This window comes from Dermacentor silvarum, chromosome 1, assembly GCF_013339745.2.
Source record: "Dermacentor silvarum isolate Dsil-2018 chromosome 1, BIME_Dsil_1.4, whole genome shotgun sequence".
Classification (NCBI taxonomy): domain Eukaryota; kingdom Metazoa; phylum Arthropoda; class Arachnida; order Ixodida; family Ixodidae; genus Dermacentor; species Dermacentor silvarum.
The window spans coordinates 295,455,970-295,475,573 of record NC_051154.1 but is presented as its reverse complement, the minus strand read 5'-3'; the positions used below and the strand labels follow the sequence as shown (position 1 = coordinate 295,475,573).

The 19,604-nt window shown below is 48.1% G+C and overlaps 2 protein-coding genes across 3 annotated transcripts in view; one reads left to right on the top strand and one right to left on the bottom strand.

The window, feature by feature from the left end:
* Positions 1-8,944, top strand: part of LOC119452947 (uncharacterized) — an 87,233-nt gene extending 78,289 nt beyond the window's left edge. For both annotated transcript variants that reach the window (XM_049660376.1, XM_049660374.1), the window contains one exon: positions 7,049-8,944. In XM_049660376.1, the coding sequence (XP_049516333.1) occupies positions 7,049-7,194 (146 nt within the window). In that variant the 3' untranslated portion in view covers positions 7,195-8,944. The remainder of the gene's footprint in view (positions 1-7,048) is intronic.
* LOC119437237 (peroxiredoxin-6-like) overlaps positions 1-19,021 on the bottom strand; it is a 34,643-nt gene extending 15,622 nt beyond the window's left edge. The window contains exons 1-2 of the mRNA XM_037704280.2: positions 18,839-19,021; positions 954-1,110 (exon numbers count right to left, since the gene is read on the bottom strand). Coding sequence (XP_037560208.1) covers positions 954-1,110; positions 18,839-18,930 — 249 coding nt within the window. The 5' untranslated portion in view covers positions 18,931-19,021. The remainder of the gene's footprint in view (positions 1-953; positions 1,111-18,838) is intronic.
* Between the last annotated feature and the right edge of the window lie 583 nt (positions 19,022-19,604).

The window sequence follows — 19,604 nt, the reverse complement described above, 5'->3', positions numbered from 1 at the left end:
TTTGACCACCATGGGATCTTTAACGTGCCCCCAATGCACGGGACACGGACCACGGGAAGCAGTATCAATCAACAACGCGTGTAAAGTGTGTCAGTTTTTTTCCCCCCAACGCACCTTGGTTTATTTTATCGCAGAACGACGTTTCGAGCACTACATACATTGCGCTCTATCAGCGACCAGTGGGTCACAGCGCGTTACGTTCAGATGACTTACACGTTGGCAGCCTTTGTGAGGAAGCGACTTTGGCGCAGGCAGTGGGAAGCGCGGAGAGATGACTGAAGAACTCCTGACATCACAAAGGCTGCAACGTACCATCGTTTAGCTTAAGTGCACGGCCAGCTAAAATAAGATGCTGAGCCTGCGTCAGAAAGACTGTGCCACTGTCAACTTTTCAAAACTTGAGCCACCATGGCCGCGCCGTCAGATTTTACGAGTGTCCGGCGGCCTTTCGCTGCTGCCCTTTAGGAATACATATCACCGCCCGGCCGAAATCTTTCATATACTTTCTAAAGAGTAGATACAGAAAGTGTCCTCAATACCGTAACGCCACCTCATAATCAGTATGGCTGACCGAGAAGGAGACGATTTATATGCTGCGATAATTTCAGCTGAGCATCGCCTTCAAGAAGGGATTCATGTACACATATGGTAATTAAATGGTGCCGAATACTGCAGCACGCTTAAGATTGCGGAAAGCGAATGGTGGACCAGGTGGACTTAATTCCTCACACTACGGATCGATTACAACCAGGGACCGAAATGTGCATTGCACTATGTGAAGTGTCAAAACGCGCACCAACCTCTTTTGCGGCGAGGAAATTCATCGTTCTGTCGATTGAGGGGCCGTACGCATGAATTCATGAATTCGGCACTTCGTGCTCTACGTGTACCGTAACCTTCGGTGCTTAGATGGCAATAGCCGCCTGTAACCGCTTCCTACCAGTGGCGCATACCTTGATCCATCCGTGGTGGCTGTCGACGCTGTCGCAGGACAGGGCGATGATCTTGACGCCCTTCTTCTCGAAGATGTGCGCCAGCTGGGCAGCCCTGGCCAGCTCCGTGGTGCACACCGGCGTGTAGTCGGCCGGGTGCGAGAACAGGATGCCCCATCTGCACAGGTCAGTGCAGAAAGTGCGCGCACGGAACCGTTATAATAATCGAATCTGCAGTGTCTACCAACGCGGACAATAAAAGAAACGCGACGTGGGTACAACTTCAAACACTAACTGCAGATTTAAAAAAATCATGTTGGCACAGCTGGAATTATTCAAATTATATAGGCACCTTGCGCTCAAGATTCGCACAGTTCGGACACAGTACCATGACTTGAGAAATATACTCCACCACACTAAACTCCGTGTTGCACTTTCGTGCCCCTTTAATAGGCGATCCTTACTCAATTACACGCGTAAGCCAAATTTGTGACACCGATACTGCGTCGTCACAGTCTTCAAAAAAATAAAAAGCGTTTCGTACTTTTGCTTGTTTCTTTAAACAATGACATTTGCACGCAAGCGCGTGCCTGCGCGAGTGTGCACCTGCTTTTCGTCTTCAAAAAAAGAAATAATGAAAAGCGATCTGTCAACGTGCCCCGGACTTTCTGGAGGCAGCGCCATTCCCCTTTAGGGCCTTGTAACAGACACACCGCAGAGACGACCTCCTGGCTGGCTGCGATCACTGATACCGATCGACCGTCTTCCCAAAGTGCTTTGCCAGAAGGCACAAGTCCTTTTACCAAGCACAAAAGCAAGATACGCAATGACAGACAACATCGCCTTACAGCGGCAGTAGCGACGGCAACCCCGACAACCGGCAATCGCTTCCGCAAATGAAATGATATATATATGCATAAGTAGGCATTCAGGTAACTCCAAGCGTGCATCAGCACAAGCGAGAACGCGAAGGGCTTAAGACATTTTGGAACAAGTAGTAGCCGAACACTGTGACGTCATTCGACGACAGGGTCCTGCCGAAGGCCAGCATCAAAGAGACGTAATCCCCCATGCAGCTTCGCATGTTAAGCTTCCATAGCGAGCCACGCTTAGCCCGATGTGCCTTCTCTTACTTCCCCAAACAGGCCTAGAGGCATCATTTAAATATATTATTATCTCTTTCTGTCTCAGCGTGGGACATCCTGGTCCGAACTAGGGTGTGGAATAGGAAGGTGCAAAAGAGCTTTCTTGCTGCGGCCTTGGCGGTGGTGCGGTTACATCATCATCCCGTCGAGAGCATCGGGTATAATGTTTGGTCCCGACATCACCACGCCTGTCAATGCGACGACGCGCCACACACGCGTCCTTGATTGCATGAAAGCGCGTAAGGCGAGACCTAAACAGGCAAGGCCGGCGAGCCAATTACCAGCAGTCCCACGCTGTTAGTAGGCTGCATTGTTTCCGCGGCACATTTCCTCCACCCGCAGCCCATTATATCAAAGTCAGTTTCCCGGGAAAAAAGAACAAAGAGGTACGACGCGACTTCGCCAGCAAGGAACGCCTGCACACTGCTAGTGAGAGTGCGGAAGCGTGAACGCCCAAGTTCTCACGGCTTCACTCAATGTGTACTTTGCACGCTTCATTGTGGCCGTGTCTCAGCCACCTCCCCGACAGACCGCCAGACAGACAGACGGACAGGCAGATACTTTGTTTACACGACGTAATTGCAACACACGAGTACGCAGACGAGGGCGCACACAGTGGACAATACGGGGTGATCGTTTTCAAGTTTTACGCAATCTTGTAAAGTCGCCTGTTGTAGATAACCTAATTGTAGTCCTCGAGCTGGATTATTCCAAGAGGCGGACAGTACTTGGACGAGAAATCGAAGCCCCTAATCAGCCAAATTAGGAAGGCCCACTAAGCTTCAACAAAGTCACTCCCTCACCAGAACAGGAATTGGCCTCCCTGATGCAGTATTCGGCCACTGCCTCCTTAATGAATCCAACAATCAACTAATTAAAAAATCCTCAATTAATTTACAGTACATATGACAATTTACGAATTGAAGCAGGTGAGTTTGCAAGGCATATATCCACTTGGAATTCACTTCCAGAACGACACCAGTTTGGAGATATGCGCCATCAAACTCGCTTTAGAAATGCATTGTTGTTGCGCTTAATTCTTTAAGAAAACACTCTTTTATGCATCGAAACACGAAAGTAACGGGAAAGCCCACGTATTTCGTCCCACACCGGGGCAATATCTCGAAACTGGTATCATCCTGGAAATTCACTTGAAGTGAATACATCTTTGAAACTCACCGCCTACAATTCTTAAATTGCAATATGAGCCGTAAAGTAATTAAGTAGTGATATTTCGCTAATGTTTCGATTTCAAGTGCTAGTAATGTCTACCTCTCTGAATAATCCAGCTCAAGGAGAAGAATTGTGCTCTCTGCCACAGGCGATTTTTTTTTAATTACGTAAAACTTCACTCACACCAGCCCGTATAGACGAGAAGAGAGAATACTTAGTAAAACGCTCTTTATTCTTTGTCAGCGCGTAGCTGTGAAGACGCCGCGAACGGCCGCAAGTGGCAAATGAAAACGTCACACCTTTAACTTTTCTCCACACTTAGTGTTTCAGAATAAGAAAATACATTTTATTTTTACGTTGATGATATAGTAATACTCGAACAAGAAGAAATTCTTACCTACGCAATGCTTATAAATAATAATAATAATAATAATAATAATAATAATAATAATAATAATAATAATAACATCTAGTGATCGTTACTTTCAAGGTGTATTAGCACGTGAATGTTCGAGATAAATACATTTTGTGCCCACAGAGTGAATCAGCTAGGAGTGGGTTGGTACAGAGAATGCCGACAGAACGGCAGGCAATAGGCGCTAAGTTTCGACGCTCTGCAAGCCTCAATACAATCCGAATTGACAGCTGATATGTATAGACGCACGAAAAAATATTTTCGAAAAAAAGATTTTCGCACATGGAAGTCGCTAGGAAGTTAAATTTTCTTGCAGCCTCACTGCCACACAGGGCATACGTATTGCAGAGTGCACCTCTAAATTCCTTGGTGAAAGCGCTGGCTGAGAAAATACATATTCTTTGCGTACCTCATGCTTCGAAAACTTCTGCCCACAGGGGTACGGCCGACTACAATAGTTGTCGTAGCACGGAAGTTCCTAAACGGTTAAATCTTTGTGCGACTTCGCAACTCCACTTGTTATTTTGAGAGCAATGTGCGGTTTTTGCGAGTAAATATCCACTGCATCCCCATTTGGAAGACGGCTGTATTAGCTGCAAAAAAAAATCGTTTTTCCATCGGACGCGACGCTCTGACAACTCTTTCGTTGGATCTGCAGACAGTGTAACGCGCGAAGCCGTTTATCAAGGTGCGAAGGGTATGACGGATGAGGTCAGTCGCTTGGGTGTCTGCCAAACCAGAGACAGTTAAGCCGGTCGTCGTCCTTTTTCTACACCCCGTCTGGATGACTGTTAACGCATCGTCGTCCTTGGTTATAAGGAGTGCGAGTGACACGTCCCCCGGCACAACCGAAGCCTGCCGGGCGAGTAAACAAGTCGGTCTGGTGTTACATGATTTCAGTCACGCGAGACATGCATGACGGAAAGTTTTAATTGCTTCACAATGTCGGCCGCTTCCACCGAGCCGCTGCAGTGCGGTTTACTTCAACTCAACCATAACGCACGAGCCGACGCAGTGCATCGACGACTTTCGCGCATAAAGAATGCCTCCGGTGCTTCTCCACAACCCCACAAGATCACCGCGCCGTATATAGGGTGGATAGTCAATGACGCGTCAGGGATGGTTATTCTGCGAAAACGTTATTGCAGGAGATACGGAGAGCACGCGACGAAGTATTTCTGCAAGACCAGCTAATGTTAGCGCTGTTGCCTGGTGGTTCACGACGACTGAAAAAAAAAGAACAAACCAAAAAAACATTTCGTTTCAGCTCGTTCACGGCTTATTTTCTATAATAATTGGACGGAAACAGCAGGCCTAATATTCATAGGCCACTCTATGATGAAATGCAAGGCGGAACAGGCATGCCCAACGCTGGCACGCCTCGCGCACTTACAACAAAAAGAATCAGCAGATACGTGTCCGTGCACGCCGGCGTCTGTTTTCAAGTGGCGAGTTAAAATGACTCATCCGTACAGACGACGAGCTTTCTTTGCTGCTTATTTTTTTTTTTTTTTCTTTAACGAGCTGTGCTCAGCGTCGATTTCTAAAGGCATTTTATGCGGCTCTCTCCGTTTAGGAAATTATTTTCGGCACAGAACAACGAAATTCGACAATAAGGCAGTTGCGCAAGCCGACGACTTACTCGCCACAACGCAACAAAAGTACAAGCGTGTCTTCGTCGAGGGTTCGAGGACACCTTCATTGGAAGCCTCCGCGGTGGCCCCGCGGATACGGCGCTGCGCTGCTGAGCACGAGGTCGCTGGTTCAACTGACTCCAATGAAGCTCCTTGCCATCAGGATCGACGTCATGAGTGCGCGAGTTTCCGGCTCTTCGCCCCCAAACAAGAGGATTAGTGGTGGGCGTGGCGTGTTAGGAACGTATACTTCGGGGTTCTGCTCCGTGCATTCTTGGATAGACAGCATGGACGGACAAATGCCACAAAATGTGACAGCAGATTTGCATAAGACACCGCTTAGTGTAGACAACTGCGCTGCTGCTTGCATTCCGCGGCGAAGAGGCGAGATCCCGCAAAAATATAGAACAAAAAGGAGGGGGGAGGGAGGTGTGTGTGTGTGTGTGTGTGTGTGTGTGTGTGTGTGTGTGTGTGTGTGTGGATGGGGGCAACAGATTCGTCCACTTACGCACGTAACACTAGTGGAGGCTTGTGTCCAATGCTAGAGGGAGAGGGGAGAGGATGTGGCTCGGCCGTCAATAAACGCCCGCCGGCACAGCAGCCAGCCACATAAAAAGGCGCATCAAAGCGCCTGACACGCCCCGCATACCCCCTAATTGACGTAGCCTTGCCTGCCGCAGCCGCCGACGAATTGACGTCGCTCACCCGCTACAAGTTGCGTACAGCCGCTGCCGGAAGCGAGATTCGCCGCCAGCTCCTTGCATGCAGAGCCTTTCGTTCAAATGGGAAAATATGTTAACAGCCTAGCCGCTAAGGGAGACGAAACACGAATTGCGCAGAGCGGGCGCTGGCCTTGATGAATGCGTCGATGCGCAGTCGATGGCGCTCAGCTAATCCTTTCGATTTTGTGATGCAAGGCTTGGGTGTGCCTCGCGCTGCCGATGGCAGCGAGAACATTAAATAGAAACGCGGGGTTGTTCGGTCAAGTTCAGAGCTGGGAAATCGCCGGTCAGGTACGTATGTGCGCGTAATTAGAAATTTCGCGCATAGTGATCTTTACAGGCGCTGGTGTTCAGCACGTCTCTCTTTCTGGCTTTGTTTTTCGCGGTGCTCTACCGCTCCAGATGTCAAACCAAACTAGCCGGAGCTTCCATCCTGGTCTTCTTTGCATTGCTTCAGAGGGTCTCTTTTTTTTTTTTTTACGTCCATCGTCATAACGAATATGCGCATTTTATTCGACACTATGTGGTTCATACTTCCCTTTCGCAAAGCGTAAGTGTGTCTAAGAGTTGCATAGCGTTGCTGAGAAGACCGTGCCGGGCACACGCGTTAAAGCAATTAAACACTAAAAAAAAGAAACATCGCTAGATGGTTCTTTCGAGTGTTTAATTTCTTGCGTTTGATAAAAATGTATGCCCAAAAGTTTACGCAACCTTAAAAAGGTACTAAAGAGAAACAATAAATCAGTTTAGCATGATATAGTCTCAAAACTCTATATTTGTAAATTTTGCGGCAAATAATAACTACATACTAAAGCAAAAATTACGATCGAAGTTCAAAATTATTTTTTTTTTCGCACCGAAACCCCGGCACCAGTACGTATATATCTGTGACGTCGCGGATTTCAAAATTCTTTTCGCATTTGAGCGGTTGTGGCTCAGTGATAGTTCTTGATGCATGCTACGTTCATTCTGTGGTTTTCTTTTTCTCTCTCTTTTTTCTAGAATACGATACAGTCAATCTTTACAGATAAAAAATTGACTACAGACTGTAGCAGACACCATCAAAACCCGAGACGTGATGGACAGCTGGTGCGGGAACTTCAGGGCGGCGTGGCCAGCCGTCCTTGGTTTGTGCGTCTTCTATGGCGTGTATCAAGCCTTTTCTCACGCTGAAATTAACTCTTTCCGTATTGCAGAAGGGCAGTTTACTAATACAGCTCAAACAGTTGTTTTATTTGGTGTGCCTTTAAATATTCAAGTCCATTCGCAACCGCATCCACCCCATGAGCTCCCCCATTGACGTTATAACAACTGGCATGTTTTGTTACATTCGGCCGGCCTTCACGTCTTACAGGAGTGGGCCAACATAAAGTATACATGTCCGTTACCCGCAACAGCAAACATCTTGCAGCAGCAAGCATCAACATCTTGTAACAGCAAACATCAGCAAAAGCTTCGCTTTAAAACGCGACTCATATTTACGGTTAGCCGAGTTTCCTTAGTGCCAGTACCGGAGCTTAGGAAATAATCCAGGTAACTGAATGCAAAGGAAGAGGAAAAAAACCTTGAAAAATAAAATAAAAAGTAAGTTTATTTTTGCTTGCGCGGGGAAGGGCCCCCAGTTCAGGGTTCCTATGGCTCAAGAACGTTGCTAGCTGGCCACTGGGCATATAAGCACACGGTGATCGGGGTGAATACCTGTTTAGAGATTCGAGTCGCCCTGCATGCGCTTCGCGCTGCTCTTTCCGTTCAGCCAGTATCAGAAAAGTAAAGCACAAGACATAAAGCGCACACATTTTTAAGCAGGAACTTATACAAACAACTTCAACGAGTAGTGCTCCATTTTTTTTACAACCGCGGCGGGACTTGGCCATGACCAGACGCTTCTGGGCCACATCTTCGACTGCAATCCACAGCTGTCGACAGATGGGACAACGATCCGCTGTCATAACGGGCCTCTACATGAGGTTGCAAGAGAAGCACTTCTGGGGCACAACTTAGGCTTCGACAACAATGAAACATGCCGTAATGTGCTTTTTCGAACGACGTCGAAGCCACGCCAAATCGTAACGAAAATTCGCGTTGTCCTCAATTTGAAACGGTGGTTTACGTTCCATCGCTAGATTTCCTACACGCAAGCTTCGACAATCTACGCAACTGTGGGAGCTCTAACCGACTGCACGCGGCCACAACGCGCTTCTTTAACTCGGGGTGACAGGCACGCGCAAGTAAGAGCACTGTCATACATAATCTCGCAAAGGTTTGTCTTACCAAGTTCCGACATCATTTCATGCTATTACAATATTACAGGGAAATCGGGTGCAGCAATCGTTGTGCCACGACAGGAATCAGGCGCTGTAGAGGTTTTGACATGCATTTATTTGAAAAAAAGTGCATCAAACGCAGCGTCTTTTATTATTCTCGGTAGTTGCGTGATAATCTCAAGGTTCTAATACAACATTCGGGCGTTTTACATTCCGAACTATTGATGTGATCGCGTAATTTGCAGCGCATAGATCAATCTTGACATTTAGATATGTGCCTCTCCCTAAGTCTAGACAATGTTTCATAAGTAGCACAGTATGCATGTATGCATTGCATGCATGTATGTTCTAAATAATAAGTTGTCTTTGTAACTTTCTAAAAATGATCGAATGGTAGAGCTTACTGGCTAAACGTGAATAGTTATTGCCACATAATATAAACCAGTGACAAAAAAAGGAGCTTCAATATAAAGTGACCGCGAGAATTCACAAGATCGTTCGAATCCATAATGGCGAAGTTAGAGGCTAAACCATTCTGCCCAACATTCCTGGCATGGAGGCTGGTCAGCCGTATAGCGCGCCGCGCACGCAACGTCTAGCGCCAAATTTCGCTCTATAGTATTCTTAGAAAACTGTCTCAGACAGGCTATGGAACAGGCTTGCACCCTCAGCTATTGGAAGCGTCCGATTTTCTTCGACCTCCAAGTAGCTGACGTCGGCAGTTCTGGCAGTCTAGTAGATGAAGAAATCACTGCGCCGTCTGGCCACTATAGGCACACTGATTCCACCAAGGCCTCTCGATGAAAACACACACACACACACCTCGTGTTTTTGTCGAGCAGTCGTGGTTCCATAGCGCCGGCCGCTTCGCCAGCTGAGCGCACAACGCGATTGACACGTGCCGGCGTACGTGCGTAATTCAGCTTCCTGTCTGGATTTTTAGCAGCAGCGATAGAGCGCGCCGAACCCGATGGAGCGCAGGTCGAAAAAGTGGTAAAAAAAATTAAATCTCGAAACGCGCACTAGACAAAGAAAGGAACGCCAAAAGCAACGATGGAACAGTAATCGCACGATGCCGAGACGGAGTTCCACGTTTGTCGGAAAGCGATCGGAAACTAGGTCGAAAAAAAAAGGAACTAGTAAGTCTGATACGATCATTCTTGTCAGCGAAGAGTTGAGTTCAGACAGAGTACAAAAACAAACCTATAGTGAGCATCAAGTTTCGCACTCCAGCTGGAGCTCCCCGTTGCCTCCTAAAAGCGAGGCGCGATAAAGCGACCGAAAGTCAGGAGACAAACATTCGTTGCTCGCAGCTTTCACTATAATTATACGCAGAGAAAGCAACCAGACGCAAAGAAAAGTTTACGTATAATAGAGGCGACGATACGGTATGGGCACCCTGGACTGTTCAGAGGGCGCTACGACGTTTTCATTTTTCACCCCAGCGTCGCCGACACCGGCCGCTAGAGATGTGATGAAAATAATACGCCATTCCAAACGATAGCGGTCATTTCTTCGCTCGCCTGAGTGTTATGCCCTGCGCATGCACAGGGCATAACACTCAGACGAGCGACGTTGAAAAACGTTAAAAACGTTGAAAGTGCGCACGCGCACTTTCAACGTTTTCACAACTTGGACACTTGCCCCGTGATAAGCGATCGAAAGTCTCACGTCGAATGTATGCAGCCTCCCTCCAGTTTTGCTTAAATCACTCGTTGGGCTGTATATTCTGGCGCTGCTGTCTACTCTGCAAAGCTTTAGCGCAGGGTGCCTATACAAATATACCAGCGCCATTTCGTAATCAAAAATTCCCAGCGCCGCATACATAGGAGAGGTTAAAGTCCCTATATAAGAAAAGTACCGCCATCTACTCTTTCCTCTGCCGCCTCCTCTCCTAAAGTGCTTGCTTTTTTCTTTACATTTGCTTGCGAAAGCCAAGTCGACGGTGGCGCACCTAGAAAGTCCAGGTTGAAGCTTTCAGGCCGGGCGCGCGCCGCCGCCGCCGCCGGCGACTGCGGCTGCGCAGAGGACTTTCAACATAGCTCTGAGGCGGAAAAAAAGAAAATATAAAGAAGTGAAAAGCGCGCGCTATCATCGTCCAATCGGAGATACAGGAAAGAGAGAGAAGCGGCGTTTATCAAAGGATGGCGGTACTTTTCTTATATAGGGACTTTAGGAGAGGTCACTGCACAGCGCTCAGCGGAATTGTTCGAAATCAGCTTTATCCCTAAAGCCAAACTCGGACAAGGTCCTCACAGTCACTGACACAGCAGCTGTTCTCACAGAATGTTTCCCGTGCACAGGACTGAGAAGAATTTGGCATCTATGTCACAGCGCGCTCATGGGAACTTTCGTAAAGTAGTAGACGGAAGAATGGGATGAAAGGAACCGAATGTACACGGTAAATGAACGAAGCCGAATCACTGTGCGGCAGCGCGAACACCGTCCACGATCGCATGCCGAAATTCGCTGGCACGGCAAGGTATACGCCACCATAGTTTATGGAGGTAACAGGGAAAGCTTAGGCAAAAGCGTAAGGTAGATGTTCTATTTATCGTATATATTAACCTCGTGTTGTGTTTTGACTTCTTTCGTTCTGCAACAAGGTACGAGAAAAAGCAAGGCCATTTTTAACGCCGAGCAGGCAGACGTTAAACGCGTGAATGCCTTCAAAAAAAGTGTGAGCTGTCAAACTGGCTATGGCATTCTGTTGACGAGCACGACGAGGCCGAGGGTTCGATTCCCTGCCACTGATCGAGGCTACATTCCGAAGCAGGCTGAATGCAAATACAATCGTGCACTGTGCTTTCACTTCAAGAACCCCAGGTAGTCTACATTAATGCGTAGTCACACAATAAAGCATCTATTATAGCCCAGTAGTTGTTTTGGGACGTTAAACCCCTTAAATTTAACGTCCAAAACCAACAACCGGGCTATAATAGGTGCTTTAAACCATTAAATTAGAACAACACAGCGTTCCCATTCCCCTTTCTAGGACAGACGCTGCAAGGCAGTTTCGTCACCTGGCACGCAAGCTATCCTTAACCGAGTGTACACCCCCAAATATAAGGCGCACCAGGCTACACGAACTGAACCCTTCGCTCCAACTCGGGCTTCGCCGACGTGAGGCATCGCTTGTATATCGGTTTTGGTTGGGAGTGGCTTTCACAAAGGCATACTCCGCTTTGATTAGAATGACCGAAAGTGCTGCTTGCGACGCCTGCGGCAGAGAACATCGAACATTTATTGTGTCACTGCGATCGATTTCAGTCGGAAAGACAAACATTATCTATCGCATTGCGACAACTGGACGATCTGCCGTTGTCCGTGCAGGTGCTGCTTGAAGACCGTCCCCATCGCTCGTCGGCCCACAAAGCTGTGAATTCAGGCACTGTTGTCTTTCCTGAGGGCGACTGGCCTATATGAACGCCTTTGACTTGCTCGGGCCCTCCGCGTGCGTGCACAAGCTCACCGTGTCCTTCCTCCCCCCTCCTCCTCCTCTCTATCTTACCTTTCTAGTCACTCTTTCCCGTCCCCCAGAGTAAGGTAGCCTGCCAGACGCATTTCTGGTTAACATCCCTGCCTTCTCTCTATCTCTCCTCCTCCTCCTAAACCCATTAAATTAAAAAAAATTATAAAACTGAAAAAAAAAGAAACGAACATGTTGACTCAACACCAAAGTAAATTCCGGCATCACTCTCGAAATTCCTTCTTTTCGCGAACATTTTACGTGAACGCCGCAACAAGCGTGACAGTTTGCACGCCTTCTGGTGGTGAAGAAACAGAGCCTCCGAAACAGGAAAGAAAGCTTGGACGTTTCCTCTCTCTTCAGATCAATCATTTATTCTCGTGCAAACATTAAAATGCATATAACGTTGCTAAGAAGCTACCACGAAGCTCGGAGTAGAAAAATTGCGGGGTGCCGGAGCTTTCGTAACTCTCGCCGAGTCTTTGAAGTGGCAGAGACGACGGGGATCATTCACTGCAGTCTGCCAGCACTCGAAGACCAAGGTGCCTCGCACAGATACCCGTAAAGCAGACGCAAAAGGTAAGCGATAAGGAAGAACACGTGGGAAACGCGAACTCGGATAGCAGGAAAGCCCGCCTCTCTCAAAAAGGCAGCGGAGCCACTGCTAACGGTGGAAAAAAAAAAGAAGAAAGAAAGTGGGCTTGCGGGCCAACGGTCACTGAGGCTAAACTAAAGCCACTCGTAAACGGATTTCTTCAATACAGCTGCCAGGTTGCGACAGCAGCATACGATGCTGAGGCAACTCAGATAAGGCTGTCGGGATCATGCAATAACAGAGCCAGGGATAAAAGTAGACGCCGAGTGCAGCGAAGCTTCTTAATTACCGATGGCGTTTTACTTGCGGAGCTTAGCCTTTTCATAGGGACACAAAGGAACAAGCGCGATTGATGCTCAATTGAATTAAACCCGGGGCCGTGTTTTTCGGGAGGGGGTCATCCTTTCGAGGAATACTTTCACTTTACTAAAACGCGGTGCCCGCAATGCGCGACGCCGTCACTGGAAATTCCGCCCTCTGACTTACCCCAGTATTCACAAACGCTCCTCGACTCGAAGCTCTTTCTCCACTCCACCGAGATGAGCACAGCGCCGCTCCTCGGCTGAACAAGACGTTACGCTTCACAAGAATATCCCGTGGAAAGACACTGAAGCGCAGTGACCACTTCTCTCGAGGGGCGGCGTTGCCATCCACTTACTCAACTCGAGGTGGAGTGAAGGAACATTCTAGACTATGGGGGTTAGCCGATCCAAAGAAAGACTACTGCAGAGATCAGTATGGCAAGAGGCCGTGCTTTTGCTATACCTTATGCAGGACCAGAACCACGTCGGCTGGGAACAACGCACAGACCGTCGTTTCCCCGCCAATAATTTCTGGAGTTTTACGAGCCAAAACCACGATCGCTTTATGAGACACCCGTAGTGGGGCACTCAGGATTAATTTCGCCCACCTGGGGTTCTTTATTTCGCACCCGATGCACGGTACACGGGCGTTTTTGTATTGAAGTATATACGACGCCGGGAAACTGAAGACACAAGTCGTGACAAAGACGTGCCGCGACCTTTAGGGATCGAGAGCCTGCAGGATCAACAGCCACTAGAGACTCCATACTCCGAGAGCATATGATGGGCATATCTATACATATTGCCAGTGAAGCCTTTACCAACCGTCACAGCCGCGACTTCCACGTTTTTCTTTTCTAATTTGTTGATTCATTATTTCCTGGGTTTTAACGCCCCAAAAGAACACTCGGGCTATGGGAAACACCGTAGTGGAAGGTGCCAATATTAATTTTTGACTGCCTGCGCTTCTTTAACCCGCACCTTAATCTAAATACGCTTGCGTTTCGCCGCCGTCAAAATGCAGCAGCTGTGGCCGGGAATCAAACCCGTAAGCTTGTCCTCTGCAGCAGAACCCCATAGCCGCTGAACCACCGTGGAACGTGCTATATTTTAGGCTGATTATGTCTCAGCCAGTCAGACTGCTCAGGTCTTTACGGGAAGTAAATAAAATAATAACGATGAATTACGTGCCAAAACCGCCATATGATTATGAGGCACGACATAGTGGGGTACTCCAGATTAATTTGGACCATCTGGGTTTCTTTAAAGTGCACCTAAATCTAACTACACGGGTGTTTTCTGCCGCCGTGGCCGGGATTCGATCCCGCGATCTCGTGCTCAGCAGCCCAACACCCTAACCACTGAGCGACCACGGTGGGTCCTACGGGAAGTGGCTAGTACAAGCAGCGATGAGCCAGATTACGTGAAAAAATGCGTGGTTCCGGTTGTCGACCACGAAGGCTTGTACATCACCAGACTTGTACGTAACGAATTACATGTAATTGTTTACTTGTAATGAATTACGTTTTTTCTGGTAATTTTGTAATTGAACGATTACTTTTTTTTACTCGGTAACGCTCACTGTAATTCACTTCCTTTTTTACAGTAACCAATTATATTTTTCACGAGAGAAGCTGTAATAGGCGACGCTTTGAGCACTTAATTTGTAGGGAACTACTGCGTCTAAAGGGACGAAAACTTTACCCGAGTTACCTACTTTCCACAATCAGCTTCCTGCAGCGACGCTTCCATCACCACAACATGGCGAGCTTGCCGATTTGCACACCTCTTGGAGGGCCAATTCCGAGCTTTCCCGTTAAACCAAATCTCTCTCTGTCTCTCTCATAAAAGCGCTTTTATGACACGCTCTCATAAAAACGCGTCCGAAGTGACGATGGCCACTTCGGACGTTGATGCTGGAGGGAATCACCTATGGACGATTATTTAGTTTTTCACTGGCCCTATGTTTCAAGAGAAACGAAAGAGTGCTATTATTAATTATGCTTCTGCAATACCAAAATTGTCGTTCTTTCATTATGAGGTGACCTCGTACCGTATGCCAGAAAGGACGAACATAAATATTACGGGGGATGCTTAGAACTTTCTAAGTTCAAAGAACTTGGAACTTAGAACGGCTGCGGCGATCGCATTTCGATGGAGGCGAAATGCAAAAACGCCGGTGTGCTTGCATTGTAGTGCACGTTAAAGAACCCCAGGTGGTTAAAATTAATCCGGAGCCCTCCACTACGGCGTGCCTCATAATCATAACTGTTTTTGGCACTTAAAATCCCAGAAAGAACTTTCTAAGAATGTGAAGGCGAAAGCCTAATTGGACCCATAGCGATGTGGAATGAAGCTCTGAGCCCACACAGCGATGTATACAAGGCGTTAAAGCGCGCTGCGAGCGTGCTGCCGCCGTTTCCAGAACGTTCTACGGGCGCCGCTGCTGATATGTCCCTCCTCCTCCCCAGCGCTGCCACCGCGCTTGCCCTCAACGCCCCTACTGAGCTGCTGCTGACATTTCCCCCTTCCTCCCCAGAGCCACCGTTACCCTTTCCCTCAACGCCCTCCCGCACCACCACTGACATTTCCCTCCTCATCCCCAGCGCCGCTGTTGCCCTTTCCCTCAAAGTTGAGCCCGAGGGGCAGTATGGGAACGCTAGCATAGAATTGCATTTGCAAACGTTAGCGCTGGCCCCATTACTCCTTTGCAGATTCCAAGCACCGCCTCATATTTACTGTAGCACCCAAAGTCGTATATGTTGCATTATTGCTGCATTCCGCTTCCCCTTTATTTGATGATGAGCGGCGTCGGAGCCAGCTGTGGAAGACGACGAACGCGCGAGCAGTGGCACGAGCGCGAAGCGAGCTCGCTCACTTTTTCTGTACCTCACAGCGACCTTGAAACAGATTTATGGCTTTCGCCTTAAACACGGGTAGTGACTCCGCCCTGAAGTTCCCGCCACAGGTCTGCGACGTCACAGATTTGAGTCCAGCTAATTACTCATTCGTAAAGAAGAGAATCAGTGCATTCTTAGAAATCAAGGACAAATCCCCAAAAAGACCAAATATGATTAAGTACATTGAAATACGTGACGTCACACTGACGTATATCGGCACCCAACCTTCGGCGCAAATATAAAATGTAAGTTCGCCTTTCAATTTTCTCAAGAATAGGTCACTTTTTTTTGTCTGCCAAATGAATGAGTATAGAGTTTTGAACAAATTATCTATCTGAACCGATATACTGTTGCACTATAACAGCCGGTTAACACAGCTCATCTATCGCTTTGCCCCAGTCAAGCAACGCCGTTTGCTTTCCGCGAACAGTTTCACGAAGGGATTGGTCATCTGCTATCTTTCGTACGTTAACATAGGCGACGATAAGCAGACTTAGCAACATCCCTGCTCTGCTGCGCAGGTCCTTTCCCTTTTTGCGCGCATTTCAGTTCTAACCTGATGCTAATATTCTACGACGAAATAAAACAAGCTCAAACCAGCTTTTGCACTTTCTTCATCAATCAGAAAGTATACAATTACTTTTTTTTTTTTTACAGCGAAGCTGTATTTGGCTAGGTTCTGACCAAAAGTGCGCGCGTTGACAGGGGGTGTAGCGAAAGTCGCGTCGACAAAATTGAATCCACAGTAGCCTATGTATGTAGGTTCCTTAACACGAGTGTCAAAACCAGTGATGGATGACCATAACGTCGCAGTCTACCCACCAACCCACGAATTAAGGTGGATTAAGTCTGATTAAGGTGCATTAAGGTGGTTAGGACTAGGGTGGATTAAGAAGGACTGGGTTCATCAAGAGGGATGAAGGTGGAGTACGGTGGCTGCTTGTTGCTTTAGTTGCATATATATATATATATATATATATATATATATATATATATATATATGTGTGTGTGTGTGTGTGTGTGTGTGTAGTCATACATATATACAATGCCGTCATTTTAGAAGACCACAAAACAGCTTCGCTCGTCGTCGTTCTTCACAGAGTGGAAGGGCACTATTTTTTTTTTCTCTTCCGACTTTTTCCAGTTTAGTCCCTTCAGCTTTACCTTATTTTCTGCATTTGTCTTTTTTTTTTCGGACTCTCCCGGATCGTTTCATCACCTCTTCTGAATGGTTGGGCTACACTTTATTTAATGTAATTCAGTGTGCCCTCTGGAGCAAAGCTGAAGAACACCGGAGACAGCGGTTGTAACAGCATTACTTCAGCACGCGCTCAGGCGCGACAGTCGGCTTCCACAGGAGACCACGTGCTGGGCGATGCCAGCGTGCCATTCGGGCGTGAAAAATGGCCTCGGTTTGGAGAAGCGTCCCAGCGGGATGAGCTCTCCCCCACTTACCAAGAAACAGAGCGTCCTTGAGCGAGTGCTGTTTGAAGAGCCAAGGGATGCTGGGCCGAGCAACAGCTACCCCTGGGGGGGGGGTCCCCTTCTCCGCGGACCCCCAGCATTTTGGAGACAGTAATACCAGTGGATGCAGACCGGATCCCACAGCGGGTAAGCGCATCTTGAAAACGGCCAGCTCGGAGACCTCCCTCTACGAAGTCCCGCTGCAGGTCATTTGTGCCCCCCCCCCCCACGAAAACGGTCTGAACCAAGCCAGGCAAACTCCAGCGGAGGTCACAACGTTCATTTATTGGATACGTTGATACAGGCCGAAAACCACGCTTTTGGTGTAAAGACAGCCGAGGACGAGACCTTTCCCCTCTGCTAATTGCTCTTATTTATTTTACACATAACGCGAAACTAACCAGGATGGTGGGAAAGATATGACTGCCCTTCTCCACTTTAGGCTCCGCGCGAAGATAAAACTTTCCAATCCTCCTTTTTTCTCTCCTATTCTTTATTTAACTATCATTTTTCATTCCACCATATTTTCCTCCTACAGATTATGATTGATTGGCATCCCCTTTGAAACAAGGGGGTGACAAATAGTCACCTAGCCTGCTTGAGTTAACCAGGTGTGCTCCCTCCACATCATGCTTTTCATTCTACCGTTTTTTGTGTGCACCTCCTTGATATTTTTTTTTTCTATTCCTAAAAACTTCTCTTATTCATTTATGCAGAGACAAGCAAGCGTCAAAAGGGCGAGGGCCCTTTGACACATCACTGCCAATCAACACTTCCTGGGTGAAGCAGTTAGCGCTATGAGAAATACGTTATGAAAATAGCCGTAAACACAAGATTGTAAATGTGGGTCTCTCTCGTCGCTTGTTACTTGTTTGCTCTGTTTTCAAGAGACGTTCTTGCTCCTATTGAGCTAGCTCTATTCCCACCCCTTTGAACAAGCTATCTTTTTTTTTTCCTTAGATAAAAAAATATCTAGCTTCAGTTCAATCATTGGGCTAAGCCCCCTCCCCCTTTAGACACGTGTCTTTCAGCTCTTAGCTTGTTTGTTATATGGTTGGTCTTGCTGAGTGGAAATTTTCGACAATGAAGCTTTGGGAAAAAAAAAAACCTGTCGTGATTCCCTTTACGTAGCAAATGTTCTCTTTCGCTCCTGTGGCCCGTTGCGGCTTTGGGCCCTTCGCAGCCCATGCCATAACTGTGGCAAGTAAACATGATGGCTGCGGGTGACAGCTGCAATGTCAACAAGAACATTTTACAATAATAAATCTGCAATCATAGCGAGTTGACAACCTTCAATGAAGCAGCCTCCATTTTGTCCGGTGCTCATTGCCCGTAATAGCGCCAGCAGTATGGTGGTAGAGGACAGCAAATAAGATCACTTAGCTAACATCGGTACCGCAGCATTTCTTATGTGTTTTTTTTTTTCTTTCTTTTACGAAGCCACGCAAGTCAACATGCACAGCTCTATGCGCACTTGATATAGAGGCAGTATATATACAACACATTAAAGCGTAAATACGGCGCCCCGACACCATATTCACGCTTGATGGAGACGTGCGCGATGATGGAGAGGTGACGACTACTATTCATGCAGCGGCACCATATTTCTAGCGCACGTGCCCATGCAAATAGATCGGCACAGAAGATACACTACAGCCGGCAAGCAGCTGACACAAGAGTCGCGCCAGCGCCCGCCCCTCAGGCTTTTCCCTCGCTTTCCGAGCCACGCCGGCCGCGTCGGGACACAGCCGGCTTTGCTCGCCGCCGGCGCCCTGCCAATCGTTACCGGGAAACACGCGCCGCAGCAGCGGCAATTCACTTACGAGTCGCCCAGCCACTCGTGGAAGTTGATGGTGCCGATGGTCGTCTCGCAGGTGAAGTTGGGAAATGCATCGCCAAGGTTCAGCGGAGGCATCTTCGCAGGCGTTGTCTGTCGTTGTCTGTCGAGGCAAGCGGGCGACTGCTGCGCGGCGGACGAGCGGAGCTGCACAACTGGCTTCGGGCGCCGGTGCAGACGCCCTTTTCTTGCACGCCCCGCGCCGCGCACGCGCAGTCCACGTTTCCGCTCTGCCCGCGCCTCGACGCGCGCTTGCGCAGTCGACGAGAAGCGCTTGTACCAAGCGGACTCCTCTCCAGAGGAATTTGAGGAGAGGAGGAGAGCGACTAGAGAAAGGGTGCAGCAAGAGAAGTGAAAGGAGGTAGCTTCGGCTTGTGTGGCAGCTCGCGGCGTTAGCGTAGCTGCAGAGGCCCGCCTAGCTTGCCCCGTCGCGTATTGTGAACTTTAATGGTACCACGCTCGAATTATAGAGAGAGCGCGTGGTTTGAATTGGCAACGTGCCGACCGTCTGGAGCCTCGTCTGCACGTTGTGGCATTCAAGCTCATGGTGGCCGTGTATCCCGCCCTCTGCTCTTTGTGGACCTGGTTCCGGCCGTTGACTACAGACTCAATGTCTTGTTAGTTTTGTTTGTTTATTGTCGTGTTCGGTTTGTTATGAAACGTGGCGGTGTTTTCAGTTACGTAGATAGGTAGACAGCCTAGCCATTGTCTGGGGTGTCGAAAGGTCGGTTAATTGGTTGGCGAAACGTTAT